We start from the raw sequence: 16009 nt of genomic DNA, 5'->3' as shown, positions 1-16009 counted from the left end.
TGTCCCACAATCTGTGAGGGTCCCCCTAGCCACCATGTGGTGACCTCTGCCAGCAAGGTGCCACCTGGCCCTAACCCCAAGTATATGTTACATTGGCAGGGCACACTGGAGCTGGCATACTTGCCCCTGCAGAAGGGCTCTGTGGAGCTCCTCAAGCAAAGATGGGAGTCCACCAATGCTACAAGAGCTGGCCTGACACTCCAATACTCGCCAGCCCCACAGTCCCTGGTGCTGGAAAAGGTCAGCTGGAGCAGCACCATGGAGAAAGTGCCAGCCGACAGCAGGAGGGCAGGTGTGTTCAAAGAGGAGACCCTAGGTGGTCCTCAGCAGATCGAGCACTTCCCCAGCACTGTGGAGGAGCTGCGGAGCCACTTTGAGGCCCTGGGTGGCAAGAAGGTAAGTGCCTGGGCTGGGTGGACACCTGGAAGGAATGGAGACAGGCTGCAGGGTGGTTTCCCCAGCCTCATACCTCACTGTGGATGGGCAGTGTTGGCCACAGGTCCTGCAGAGGTCCTGTGGACAGTTTGGATCAGTATATTGATACTAAATGTTGTATAGCTTTCCTTATTCCATAATGTTATCGGTCTGGATCATTTTAATGGTTGCTGACTGCCACTATCTGTCAGTAAATTGGTGCGTGATTGTGCTTGGCCAGTGCTTTTGGGGTGGGGTGTGGAGGTTGCGAAAAAAACAAGATATTATGGCCTGAGAGAAGAAATCCCAAATGAAACTATTTAAAAACACTCTAAAACTTTCTGAAGCAATTGCTTCTTATTTGTAGAACAGTTTTGACATGCCTTCAACTGAGAAACCTGCTGTCACTTCACCCATTGGCTTTCACTGGCATAACATGACAGGCCTGGACAAATTCCAACCTTTATTTGTCACCAGATTTTTGTCTGAGAAATATCTGTGATTTCTTGTAATTATCTGGGCAGAAGCTAGACTTCTTTTTAAAAGTGCTTCAGAGACATATAGGGTACTGGAAAGTTTATTAGTAATCTTAATTAGGGCAATTTCATTTGGCTTTGTGGCTAAAAAGTCTGCTGCATGAAAACGAAAATGTCCATGCATGTTTTTGTTTCTGATGGGAAAATTTTATACCTTTCACATTGTAATTCCTCACATCTTGTTCAATTATCAGCTTAAAAAAAAACCAAACCCATAAATAAATAAATAAAAAATCCTCTTTGAGTAATTTTTGCCCCATCTCAATCAAAGATATACTAAAACTCAATGTCACAACTCTGTGTTCTACCACCTTCTACCTGCTGCAGGATAATCCTGCCAATCCATGTAGTCAGTCATTTACCCATTTAACTTTAATGCCCAGAGTGATTTAAACATGGTTTTCTGGTCCAGAAACTACAGTTCAGAATAATGTATGCTGACCATCATATAATTCATACACAAAAATCCTACTGTTAAAAGATATTAGAAAGCTTTTTTATGTGAAGAGTAAAATAAAAATTCATGTGATTCATGAAAAAATCTTTTCATTGGCTTTAGACACATAACACAAAATGTGCAGGTACCAATAAAATAAAGGTTAAAACTTTATGGGATTATTGAGCACTTTATAAGACCATATAAAGGAGTCATAGAGTGCTGCTAAGTGGCATACTTAAATGATTTTGAGGTAGAGACCTTTTTGGTTGGTCTAACTTGGTCATTTTTTAATAATAGCAAAATAAATGTTTTTTCCTATGAAGCAGTACCTTCATTGTTGCAGACATCATTCTTGTAGGAGCAAATTGGTTCTTTTTTAATCTTATTGATACGAAGAGCTCCTTATGGAGTGAGAAAGAATATTTTTTTGGACTTAAACAGCATTCTTCACTTGACAGGATTGGAGACCTTTATTTAAACAATAACTACCAACAATGTAAAATAGCTCCTTACTCCCAGCCTCAGAACTGTTACACCTTTTAAATATTACTCTGTTAGGGTTTCTTTGCAAAACTTGCTACTGCCTCACCTGCAAATGCTTTGAATTCACATGCAGGTTATAATCTGATTGTTAGTATTATTATTTCACTGATATACCTCATAAAAATTATTTCCAACTGTATCTCTTTTTGCTAGGTGTTCCTTCAAGTGAAAATGTATCATTTCTGATACAAAAGGGAAGCAAAGGCTCAGTAAAAGGGGCCAGAGGGAAGAATCAAGGACATGTTACTTACCTCTTCCTTAGCATTTATTTGCCAAGAGCGCTACATATGAGATGTGTTTGATTATAGCTCTAGTTAAAATCATTTTTTTTCCTCTGCCCAGCCAGAAGTGAAAAAAAGAGGTATACTCTCTATAGAGCCCGCCTTCTTATTAAGTCACTGAAACTCATGCAGAAATTGCAACCATTAAGATCAGTATCTTGCAAAGAATGTAGAAAAGCAGATGGTGCAGATAAACTGGGAAGTGACAAGGGGTGGAAAAGCTTGAGGAACAGGACCTTTTTTCAGAATTCAAGTGGAAAAGCTTGAATTCTGTTATCCTGTTCAGGTAACTGTCTTAGGAAATAAGATTTATATTGCCTTTGAGGATTTATTTCCCCAGCATTGTAAAACATCTTGAGGTTTCCAAGATACAATCAATATGAAATATAGAAAAATGGAATCTGCATCATAGAAGACTTTCATAATGTAGGCATTATTCAACACTTTTACTTAAAAAGAAAAATCTGAAAGTGGACCTATACAAAATGGAGACATTCAAACCACAAGTTTCTGATGCTGAACAGGTATGGATACTTAAACTCAGATCATTCACTTAGAAATCTTGGCAACACAAACCAAAAGCAGAACTGACAAGGTTTAAAAAAAATTTGCGAGCTCCATAGGCATAGGGGTTGTGTGAAAGGACAGATTATTTCAATAACATGAAAAGCTGGAGCCAAACCCATGCTGGTACTAACAACGGCATCAACATCTATGTCCAAGACCTAATGAGACAAAAAATATGTAGGAATTACTGATTCCCTCACTGGTAACAATGACTAAGCATGAGAAAAAAAATAAAATAAAATCAGATGAGATAAAGCAATCTCAGGCTTTCCATGTATAAAGCTTGGACTCTGTATCATACTATAAATTAAAGTACTGAAGGTATTTAAATGTGCAAAGCATTTCATGTGTATCTGGTTAATGATAAAGACCCTAGATATTAGAGGTGACAAAGGCATTTATTAAGATTAATGAATGTTAAGTATTTTAGTAGCTCTATATTACACCATGAGATAGGATACTTGTCATGAAAAACAACAGCAATTTAGTATGCTTTCAGAAGATACATTTTGACTATAGTTCTATCAAGTAATGAATGATACAAGAAAATACTTATATCACAATATAATGCAAAGCTATGCAAAAGTTTTAGCAAACTGATTGCTTAATATTCATTCTCTCTCAGCCATAGTGCATTTCCATGGGCAGGAGTAGTGAAGAATGCAGAATGAGCTGATGCATTTCCTTCACAGTTTTACAGTGGTTTCACCCAGAAGTGGTAGAGGAGGTTAGAACAAAGTTAGAAATGGCTATATGTAAAACTAATTCAAAGACATAGAAATCACAGTGGAATTTTTAAAATTTAAACAAAATGCCTTTTAAGGCTCAGTGCCAGCTAATTATATTACAGTTACCTTATGCATAAATGAACGTGCTCATTAGCCTTATGTTCAGAAAAGGGTTGCCAACTGTTGTAACCCTGCTTAAATGGACTATCTCTTGACTAATCAGACTTTCAAGACCAGAGCCCATCTTATCACATTATTCCATAGGAAAAAGAGATTTTATTCTAAGGCGGCAAAATACCACTGCTTAAAAATTCTAAAGCCTCTAATTTAGGTTGCATTTCCATTGCAGTGCTCTTATTTCTATATGTATAAAATCAATAGAGGAAAATCAGGGCAAACAAATAATGTTAAACCATGAAGTGACTTCTAAACAATTAAATCAATCATATATAGAATATTCTGCTAGTTCAAAAGTGAAAGACATTGTTACAGGCAGCTGCAAATATATTTAGACCTTCGGTATATTTTTCTTCCTGGTGGCTACATGGTGAACTATGACCAAACCCATTTATTTGAATGGAATCAACACTTCATATTGCAATAAGAGACTACAAAAAAAAGTAGAGTCAGGTACCAAGTTTAATAATTTTGAAGCTAAATCACTTGGTAAAGTCAAATTACTTTCATCTCAGTTTATCCAAGTGAAACTTGGATGTGTTTCCTTCTTAGAAGTATTAATAAGTTAATAATTAAGCCTGTTGCTGGAGCCATTTAATGGAAGTCTATAGTATCAGACCTGCCCGTATCTTTCCATTATTTAAAAATAAACTGATGTTCCATTCTGCTAAAAGGAAAAGTATTTTCCCCTTTCCTATAGGAAAAAACTGTTTCTTAGGAAGTCATAATACAGTGAAATATCAATTTATTGTACTGACATCGCTCCCATGAAACAAATACTTCAGTTTATTAGCACTCAAAGGCATTGGAATGTTAAAGCAAGTAAGGCCTGTGTTTGCTGGAAAGTGATTATTATGTATGTTTTTCTTAAAATCTGTTAAAGCATCCCAACTGAAAAAGTAATTTCATGCTTACTTTCAGAGAAACATATTCAAAGCACTCATTAAAACCATTTCATTTAAATAATCTAGTATATGTTCATTAAACTGTGTCCTTTGCAGAAAACATATGAACTGCTGCCAGAAAGAAAATGAAGGGAACAGATGTTTAATGTAAAAAGGTTAGACCTTCATTAAAATTATTTAAACAAGCAGCATCTCTTTTCCCTTAACACTCTCAGAAATGTTTATATTAATTTAGCAAAGCTACGTAATATAGAAAAGAACAGAAACCCCATCACAACTGTAGGTCAGTTTTGTACCCTGTTATCACTTGCATCATTTGTATTTTTGTTATGGATGAATGAAAGCAAATAGTGAGGAGTGCATGTGATGGCCAAACGATTACCCTTGCTGAAAAACTTGATATTGAAGGGAGTGCTGTATGGTCAGCCTTCTGGATTTTGGCTTCATCTCTTACTTAGCTCATTTTCTTTTTATGAAAAAATGCATTCCTCCCCTTTGTTTTCATGAACTTTTTTCTAACAGCAAAAGATTCCACAACTAGGAAAGGCCACATCATCGATGGGACTTGAATTGTAGATCATAAAGAACAGGTTTTGGTAAAAAATAATGTTATTTTTTTCCCCTTAAAGGAAAACTTTTCTTCTGTGCTTTTACTTTCTCAGTAAATATATCAGATCTCTTCAAATACCTTACAAATCACAATCCTCCTCCGACTTTGGTTATTCCTGTGTAACTCACCTCTGAACTGGATTGGCTTTTCACAGTATGGAAGATGTATTAAATTTTTGCCTTTCTAGAAACTGGACATGTCGACAGAGTTCTCACCAATCTCCACATTTTATGCCAGGGAAAGCAGCTGTTCCAACGGTGGGAACGGAGCATTGTAAAGCTCCTTTGTTCACAAACGGTCCCATGAACTAGTGCAGTGCAGTGTGCATACACACACACACGCATATATATAAAAGTCTTCTATAAAGTACTGCTGTTCCTTCCTGTTTAATCAGTGAGTTGGCAGTGATTCACATTCCATCCCAGCCTATCAACTGCAGTTCTTCAGTTCCTCTGAGATGTTTTCTCTGTGTTAATAACATATTTATACTTTCATTGTATATAAACTCAGAAGTAACTATGTTGTGGAGAGCACACCTGCCTTCCTCAAGGTGTTATGTAAAACTGGATTTGAAACCAGCACAAATGATTCACATTTGTGACAATTCAACATTTCAGAGGTTCTTCTCCACTACGCCACTGTTAACTAGTTTCTCTAGCGGCCCACACCACTAATTTAGCTAGTTGCTTAATTATTAAGCAACTATGCTTAGACCAAATAGTTGAATGCTTTCCAAACAACAAGTTATAATATTTCCCTTTAACAGACCCTTGTGAAGGGTTTCCTTTGTGTGGAAAGCGAAGGAAACAATCTGTAAAAGAACCTCACCCTAAAAGGGTAGAATCATCCACTTCTCACAGGGAGATGTTCATGTTTGAGCTACAGCAACTAGGAAGCTTGCTAGAAAAAAAGTAGGACGGATCAGTTGGAAAATTGAAACTTCTGTGTCACTAGTCCCTTATGAGAGATTAAATTTGTGTTTAATCTTATTTACATGTAAAGTACTGTTGAGCAGGCTACATTTTTATAAGGAACAGGATGGGATGGACTATGCCCTCCACTAAACTTTCCAAATGAAGTCTTCTTTGCACTGAGATTCCATAGATACACTTTTTGCTTCACAGTGTTCTTGTTACTTACTGCTTAATCAGAATCCATGAAGATTCATCATGTATCATGTACTGCGCATGAGGGTAGCTTATTTTTAGGATCACTTGTCCTCAACAAATCGCAACAATTTCAGGTTTGGGTCTCATTTTTGTCTATTTTCTGGCTCTATTCCCTATGTTCTTTCTGCCCCACTCTTAAAAAGACTTCTTTCCTGTTTTGTTGGCTGTTTAATTTTTAATTTCAAGAGGCACTTTTCATCTATTATGATGAGTCTTTTGTGGAGTAGAGTTAGCTAATAGAAAAAAATATTTTGACAGTGCATCAAACACTACTTCTTAGGATGACTGAGTTTCATAGAAAGGCAGTCTAAAAATCTGAACATTCTTTCTGGAACAGGGAAGCATTTAAATAGAAGCATTAAAAAAACCCAAAGCACATTTGCTCTACAAGATTACATCCAAAATATTAAATATCTTTCTATACTGTTGAACGCAACCATGCTTCCATCATTATATGGTAACGTATCCCCAAAACGTTGCATACACATACAGCAGTTTAACAGGTGTTGTAAAAGTCTAGCAAGTGAGAAAACTGCATAGCCAAAAAGACTTTTTTAGTGATACAGGGCTTCTGGCAGTTTGTGAGATATTTTCAGGACATCTACCTGTATCACTGCAGATAGGACATTGTTTTGCCTTTAGTTCTTTCAGTAAAGACCAGTGAAGCTAAAGAGAAATATTATTTTATGCTGTGCTGACTAAAATTCAAACAACTGAGCCTGTAATTTGGAAATGGAGTAAATGGAGGAGAATCTCATTCACTTCAGGAAAACTGAAAGAACTAAAAGCATCACATAGGATTTTGCCTTCAATATGCTAATACTGTAATATAAGGTTACTTGGGGTATAATAGAAGTGTCTATGTATGAATCTATATGCAACGTTGAAAATGGCACCAATGAAAGAACACTAGGGTGTATGGAAAGAAATACAATGTTGTCTTATTTTGCTCTCACTCCTTGTTTTTTGGGGAGGATTTAGGGGAGTGTAGGTTGGTTGATTTGTGGTTTATTTTTTACTTTTCACAGTGCACAGTAAGCGGTAGTGATTACAAGAAGAAAGTAGATTTTGAAAGAACCTGACTAATTTCATTTTTTGGAACTGTTAATTTTATTCTGAACAGTTAGGAGATTTGATATTTTTAATATTTCTTTAGGGTCTGATTTAGCAGAAATTACCTTCTTGCAAGTTCAGGATTATAGCAGATTGACTAGTCTTTGGTTTAAGACCCCAGCAGGCAGAGAAAAGGAGAGGAGCTCTGCCTTCCATATGCAGATGCTATCTCTAATCCGACTGTGTGCTGTTAAGCAACCACACCAAGAGAATGGAGAAATGGGGAAAACAACCCTTGGGCCTTTCTTAGGAAAGGGACACACACACAAAAGAAATCATGAAAGGTTTCTTCTTTAAAGATAACACTTAGAAATCACCCAGAAATTGGGCATTGTAGAAATAATCTTTAACATTTTAAAATCTGCAGAGGTCAATCAACTAAAACCTTTTAATTTGGAGAGAAGTTGAAGGTGATGTCCATTGAGTTTTGTACAGTTGGATCTTGAGGGTAAAGAACTTTGTTTTCTGGGTCATCAAAAAAATTACCTTTTCTCTTTCCAGACACATAAGCCAGTAAATACCTCACTTTAACAAAGCCTATTTTTGTTGTATGGTTTCCAACCTATTAGCCAGCGGCATCAGAGCTTGATAACCTCTGTGGTAAACTGACCATAAAGCACTTGGAAAGGCACAGCTCCTTTCCATGGTCAGTGGCCAGAAAACAAGGTTTGGAAAAGTATTTTATTTATAGTGTGTTATTTAACTTCATCTCCACATTTAATTTAACTTTAGTTTGCAATAGTTTATAGACAATACTTCTTATCCTAAGTAACTTACATATTTGTCACTTGTGGCAGAAAGCAACAACTCTTAAAATATTTTCACTGCCATTCTGTCTGCTGGTATTTGGAACAGTTTACCTGGCTACGGTACCTTAATCAATTCTTGAAGCATGAAAGTGATGTGGAAAGGTGGGAAGTAAGTACTTCCATTACTAGCATGTCTTGGGAAACAGCACTTGGAGGGAAACATAACATCTGGGTTAAGTTGATTAGGAAGGAAATAAGCTTGTGACATAAAGTCCAAGAAATCCACAGGTGGTGGTGTGCAGGGGAGAACAGATCCATAAATTAAATAGCAGTGAACTTACTGTTGTACAGTAAATGTGCAATATGTCAAATGAACAATTTCATGTTTACCACCAAATAAGCACCTGCACCGAAGCAGACTCACAATTACTATTTCAATAAGCTATTAAATATGTAGAATAAAATCCCCAGTATGTCTATTCCTGTTATCTTTTCTCCAACCTGTACAACGTTTGTGAGAACAAGCTGGTAACATTGCTGTTATTCTGACAGTATCTAGTGGAAAAAGAAATGGACTTAACATGTTCTCTGAAGTTGTTGTCACAAGGTTGAGGTGAGTGGGTCAAAAATAACCATACTCAAGAGTTTCATGCTACTGTTCTGAATCTTCATGAAAGCAGGACAATCTCTGGGTTTTCAGAAAGAATTACAGCACTGAATATTTTCCACCTTTGTATGTCCAAGGCACAAGTAGTTCCAGTGTATGTGTAAATGGCAATGTGAGCTGTTATAGTACGGAAGGTATAAATGACCTGCCAAACACAACTTACTACATCAGCTGTCTTACTAGAAGAGAGTTTTTCGGCAACCTTTTCACAAACAAGCTGTCTCATTTGTGCTTCCCTTCATGCTTCTTTAGCTCTGTGTCTTCCCGCTTTTGTCAACTCTTCTTTTTCCTCTGCTGTCTCTTTCAAAAAAATAATCTGTAAAGATGGGATCTTTTTTTTCGATGTTTGCAGACTAGATTTGAGGTACCATGATATGTTAACAAAGCTGAGCAATCTCTAGGCATTTAGCAAATGAGAAAGAAAAACAAAAATATCATCGCCCTAGTTTAACCCTGTTTCTTTTTTCTCTCTTCTGTGTCATGGTGTGATGGTATGTTTGTTTGAACCATAAGACTTGATTAATAAGATTGGAATAGTAGATGTTGCTCAGGATTAGTCAGTTCATGAACCTTGAATAGCCAGGAACGTTCAAGTTATGCATTGTCTTTCTCTGAAGCTGTTTACTTGAAGTTCTGTCACAGATAATAAATATCACTGCTGGACCATGGGTATGAAAATGGTCTAGTAATGCTAATTTTGAGAATCTCCCTAGTTATGACCACTCTCAGTCCCCATCATTTACCATAATTTACAGCTTATCTTGAATTCTCAATACCCTCTTTATCCACTCGTTAATCTTCCATTGCAGAGCTTGTTTCATTTTCTCTTATTACTAATTTTCAAACATCAGCCTAGTATCTGAACAAAGAAAATTCTGTTTCTTAAAAATATGGAATGCTGATAATACATAATTTTACTAGCTTTTATAGATAGCAATATTGTACAGAAAAAAACTAATTTAAAAACACGCAATGTTAGATAAAAAAGCCTTTGCTTAAGATAATTTTTTGACACCATATAAGCATTGCGTTAAAAAAAACCAACCACACACAAAAAAAATCAGTGAGGTAAATCTTAATTTAGCTCACTGAGAACAAGTTTACAAGGAATTTTAAATTCAGGAGTATTGTAGACTTCACCAAATGTTCCCAGCATGTATGTCTCCGGTGATGTGCAGAGGAAATTATGTAGGATATGCCCTTTATTATCACAGAATAAATGAGAAATTATGGGCACTTGAACGCATATGCTTACTGTCGTTTTAGAAGCATTATCAGATTGCTAATTCTAAAAAAACCCACCACCATTTGTTAAAGTTTTTTTAATTAATATGTTTAATGGAAAGAAACACATTCAAGACTTTAAAATGTGTCAACTAGTCGGAGCTCTCACTAAGGGAAAGATTGTCTTTAGTTAGACTAAGCCTGTGCATTTTCCTTTTTGCTCTTGACTACAACAGAGGGATCTGCCTCAGTTTCTTGAAGAACTGAAGGAAAATGCTTCTGTCCTTTATCAGTGGACTCTGGGAACTAGCATGCTCAGTATTACTGGAAAATTATCAAGTCTTAGAAGCCAGGCGGTGTTCTGGAAGGAAGCGAAGTGGAGGATCAAGGGAGAAGATTGGTGTACATGAGAATATGCAGCTAAAATAGAGTGTCTACTAAGAACTAGAAATATTAGTCATTTTGTGAGTCATTTGCTTCCCCACTCTGCTAGTACTTTTGTTTCTGCTTTGTTATTTTTGTTTTGTTTCACACCACAACATACTTCTAATAATTTCCAGCTATTTAAAATAATTACAAAAATCATGAAATAGAAAGTGACAACAGAATGCAAATGTCTGCAGCAATACGAGACAAAATGATTATATTAGGAAAAACCACTTCCAAAATCATTGTTTTGTTTTGCTTAAAGGCAGACACATACACTGAGATATTTTAAGAACATTAAGAGGTCTAAACTGATATGCCTCTGAATCTAAGCAAATTTCAGCACCAAAGTATGCAAAAAAAAGCATATATTGTCAGTGAAATTTCAAGAAAGAAAAACCCAAACCCACACACGCTCTCATGAACCCCCAAATAACTAACTTTTTTTCCAGTCCTATACCTGCTATTAAAAGCAGCACTGATGGTAATAATGGTTCTTAAACTTCCCCTGTAAGGGTGAAAACACTGTGAGTTATAAAATTACATCCCTAAATACGCAATGTAAGAGGAAAAAAAAAGATAATAAAGAACAAGAGCTGATATGGGAATTTAGTATACAGGAGTATACAATTACAGTGCAAAGAGGGTACTAGCTTTATTGTGGAAGCTTTAAATAAAAATATATTGCACTAAAAAAAGAGTAGGATTATTTACAAAGTTGGTGTTTTTTTAAAAAATATATGTTGTGGTAAAAAAATAGAAAGGACAAGTCATCATATTGGATTGAAATGTTTGATATATGTAAATAAAAAAGTAAAAAAAGCAAGAGGAGATAGAAGAAGAAAGCTACTGTGTTTAATTTTTGCTATGTTTCAAATCTTAATTTGTGCCTTCTATGTGGTGAAATCGCATTTTATGCTGCCACAGGTCATGATTTTGGAATAAGATCTCTAACATTATTCTTGGTTACTAATCACACTGGTTTAGAAACAGTTTCCGGGACTTGACCAAAGCCTGAAAATTGTGGCCTGTTAATGCTGGCTACAAACCTATGCTGCCTGTACCCTCTCTAGTCTTTTGTTGCTCCTCTTTCTAATATATTTTACATTAAACACAGCTGTCTCAGATCTGGACTTCTTATTCTGCACGTCTTGCTGGTAATGTGTTGCCAGTGATTATGTCTAGACTTCTAGTACCAACTTAGTGTAAATTATTTGATTTATATGTGATTTTTTCCAATTTGCTTTAAAAAGCTGTAGTAAGATTTACTTCTACCAAGTTTTTTATTTTGTAGTTTTCATAAATTTTAACTTGATTTAGCTTTTTCCAGATTTTGTAGCTGGCCTACTTTAAATTATGTTGCTCCATCACTGTAGTATCGCACACTTGAAAAAAAGCTCATTAAAACATGTTTGCTCACTGTCAAATTATTTAACTGTGGCCTCAGTTTCCTTATGTGTTTCTAAAACACAAATATTTTGTCCTCCAAAAATGCCAGTACAGATGAACAGATTGCACCGTATTGGTTTAGGAAGAGAAGATTCTGCAGCTACCCTATGTCCTGTAGTTGTCTATTTAATCTATTGTCCAGTTGCCAGTTTAGCACAAATATTCATTATCACGCTGTGAAAACTGCTATTACATTTCAAATCAACATAATACAATGAGCTGCATACAAGTGGTATTCCTTCCACGAAACAGACTCTGAACAGCTCAATAATATAATGCACTCCAAACACTGTTAAACAATTAAAAGAATTTCCCTTACTAGCTGAAAGAATTAGGCTGCTCCTTTTAAAGTAGCCAGACCAGGGACCCTGTCTCAATTTTGCTATGGTGATAAATGGCAAATCAGTGGGAGTTTTGGTAACTCCCAAAATAAAAAAAAAAAAGTGTGAAATTTATAGGCATTTCAAGGCAGAATTCAGCTCCTCAGTGTTTTTTCTTCATGTAGAGCCTCATTCTGAAATATTGTCATGGTCTAATCCCAGCCAGCGACTAAGCAGTACATGCTCACTCTTCCCCTGGTGGGATGGGGAGAAAATCAGAGAGGAAAAGAGAGAAAACTTGTGGGTCAACACAAAGACGGTTTAATAGGTAAAGCAAAAGCTGCGCACGCAAGCAAAGCAGAAGGAGGAATTAATTCACCACTTCCCGTGGGCAGGCAGGTGTTCAGCCATGTCCGGGAACGCTGGGCTCCATCACGCGTAATGGTTACTTCGGGAGAGAAATGCCATTGCTCCAAACATCCCCCCCTTCCTCCTTCTTCCCTCAGCTTTACATGTCAAGCATGACATCACATGGTATGGAATATCCCTTTGGTCAGTTGGGGTCAGCTGTCCCGGCTGTGTCCCCTCCCAACCTTTTGTGCACCCCCAGCCTATTTGCTGGTGGGGTGAGGAGCAGAAAAGACCTTGACAGTAAGTGCTGCTCAGCGATGGTGAAAACATCCCTGTATTATCAACACTGTTTCCAGTACAAGTCCAAAACGTAGCCCCATGCTAGCTAATAGGAAGAAAATTAATTCTACCCCAGCCAAAACCAGCACAGATGGCAATTCTGTAAATAGATCGTTTCCACAGGTTAACAACCAACCTCTTTTCAGGGCCTCTGTTCCACGTATAATGCAGTTATTGTATACCCTTCCTCCAAATGAAAATACCGTCTTATTTTAAAACTGTCTGTTACAGCTGAAAAGGATAAGCATCTCTGGAGCTGGTCTGGGGATAAAATGAATGAGCAGGTTCCAGGCAGCCATAGCAGTTTTTTTAACGCCTCTTGAGAAATTCTGTCTTAGTGAAGTGGCGCATTGCAGAGAATCAACTGAGAATCGTGGCTCTGTCTCAACAGTTTACTTGGTGGCTTCATAGAGTTTATGCAGCAGGTGTTATTAACACTGCTCTGTAATAGTCACTTTAGGGGGTTTGTCATCAATCTTAATAATGTCATCAACATTCCAGCAGATGGTAGACACGATTCCATGCACTCTCTGCTTCGAAACTGCACCAGAAAGGATTTCCATCATATTTTTAATTACAAATGAGAAATATATCAGAAACAGTCTTGTCTCATGCTGGCATTTCCAAAGGCTTTTCCAGGTGGGCCAGGACTGTGTTGCTTTATCTTTTATTTTTTCATATTTCACTCAGATTGAGTGATTCACAGCAGATACTATCAGCTTGTTCTGCACTAGCATTAACATCAAATCATTCCTGTGTACTCTCCAGCAAAGCAGTCTCTTGTTTTGAATTGGAATTTGAGATGCCAGCTCTTTGTATGCAATAGTAAAAATTAGAAGCCAGTCCAGCAAAGTGCTTAGACAGTAAGTATAACTTGAATTGCTATTGACAACAATTATTTGAATAGCAACCCTCAAGCATTTAAAATTACAATCACAATAAAATGCATTGTTGGATCAAGATTTTTCATGTAACTTTTTTTAAAGTAACAGATTTGATTTCTAAATGCTTCTTTTACTGCTCTACTCATTTACTACCTTGTCATCTATTTATGGATTTATTATTTTCCTTTCAACTTACGCTTCTACCCTTTCTCTTTAGGCCTATTCCTTCTACCCCTCTTAGTCATTCCTTACACATGCATTCTTTTAGTGGAGACCATATATAAGATGAAAGTTAGGTGGTAGCTAGCTTTTCTTTTGGTACCACACGTAACAAAGGTAGTTAACACATGATGGGATGGGGATGAGTGCATTTTCTGAATACACATAAAGATGTCCTTTAAAAATTAATTATTTTGAACATTAATAGTAGCTTTTGGCAATCTATTCAATATACCGACTGCAAACTCCTCTTCCAATCCAAAGTAATTCAATATACACAGAAAAGGTAGTAGTAATTGGTAAATAGTTTTCCTCTATTTAAAACTTTATATGTTCTGGCTTACTGACTTTTAGATTAGAGCAGGAGTGGATAATAAGTGGAAAATCCACTATCTAAATGAAGCATAGTCACTTAGTAGACCACTGAAATTGGAATCTTTATCATTGGCATTTCTAAATGTAATGACTGCATATTCCTTGAAATTTGGCACTCCAGTGCTTTATTCTTTTCATCATGTCTGAAGTATGAGATCAGAACATAAAAATAGCTTCCTGTGTCACCTTTTCCTGAGAAGCACATTCAAAAATAGAATACCAGAACTAGTACGTAAAACATAACTACATGATAGAAAGTTAAATATAGAGATATTTCAACAAATTTTGTCCAATGAGAAGTGTAATAAATACTGTTTAAACAGGGTGCTCCACACAACAGTATGTCCCAGCTGAATACCTGCTCCCACCAAGAACACATATAGTTACTAAAGCTTGATGTGAATTGAACCCTGCATTCATCAGGCAGAAAAAAAAATATTTTTCTTTTAGTCTTCATTTGGCACCTTTTGTAAGAGTTGCATATATTAGCTTCTAATTAAGCACCTCTTGGCACTAACTCAGTGCTTTTTCGATAAGTGGCATTTATGTTAATTCTATCCTTATTAAGCAGATGTCTTTGCCATTCACTGTCATTAGGTTATCTGGGTAGATACCCCAAAAAAACAGTATGCAAATTAAATTTATCCTGCTTAAAATGAGTTTATGATAATTGCAACACTTTCCAATAACTTTTTCACAGTAAGAATTATCATTTTCTAAGAATAAATCTGAGCTCTAGCACTTCGGCTGGAGCAATAGTGCAAGAAAATCATCCGTCAGAAGCCCCACTAAGGCAGGGATGCTGTTTGCAAAAAGGGGCTAGGACAGCTGGAGACTCACGTTGGAGGCACTACGACAGTGAAAGGGAGGAACAGAAGAGAATGCACATGGTCATAGAATTGGTTTGTTTAGAGCATAAAATTCTGCACAGTGCTAAGCATGCAGTTCCTCTGCCCAAGACCATCATCACTGTATATGGGAACAGCACATCCTCACAGAGACCATCAAACAGACCATCCACCTATATAGGGATTCACCATATCAGGGATTTAAAGAACACTGATTACTGTGGAACATTGTGATAAAAGCTAAAACCAGCCACAAAAATAAGGAGACCCAAATTAGAAACAACTAAAAGAATTAATATGTTTAAAACTAGATCTACTACAGCGTAAGTATATTTTGTGGACAAACATATTAGCAGTCCCCCAAAATACCTGTGTAATTATAGTGGAAAATCTAGTTATTCTTTTTTGGGTATATTATTACAGGCAGCAGTACATAGAAATCAAAAGGCAAATTAACAAAGAGATTTGGAACAATGAAACACCAGTCTCAAAGTACTTACTATGAAGCAACAGTAAACTGCATTCAGTCACCTATAACAAAATGCTTCACACGACAAGGGTGACAAAATAATATCATGGTGTAAAACTGAAAAGAGTATTCCTAGTATGGGTAATTGACATTGTTTACTGAAATCTCCAAGTTACAAAAGTACAAAATAAAAATCCCATTGCAGTC

At 36.5% G+C, this 16009-nt stretch overlaps 1 protein-coding gene across 1 annotated transcript in view; it reads left to right on the top strand.

Moving 5' to 3' along the window:
• Positions 1-258: 258 nt before the first annotated feature.
• The window catches only part of XIRP2 (xin actin binding repeat containing 2), a 43197-nt gene continuing 27446 nt past the window's right edge, over positions 259-16009 (top strand). The window contains exon 1 of the mRNA XM_056349100.1: positions 259-396. Within this exon, the coding sequence (XP_056205075.1) occupies positions 259-396 (138 nt within the window). The remainder of the gene's footprint in view (positions 397-16009) is intronic.

Source organism: Falco biarmicus, chromosome 8 (assembly GCF_023638135.1).
Source record: "Falco biarmicus isolate bFalBia1 chromosome 8, bFalBia1.pri, whole genome shotgun sequence".
NCBI classification, from domain to species: Eukaryota; Metazoa; Chordata; class Aves; order Falconiformes; family Falconidae; genus Falco; species Falco biarmicus.
Note: the sequence above shows the minus strand (reverse complement) of the source record. Positions and strands in the feature narration are given on the sequence as shown.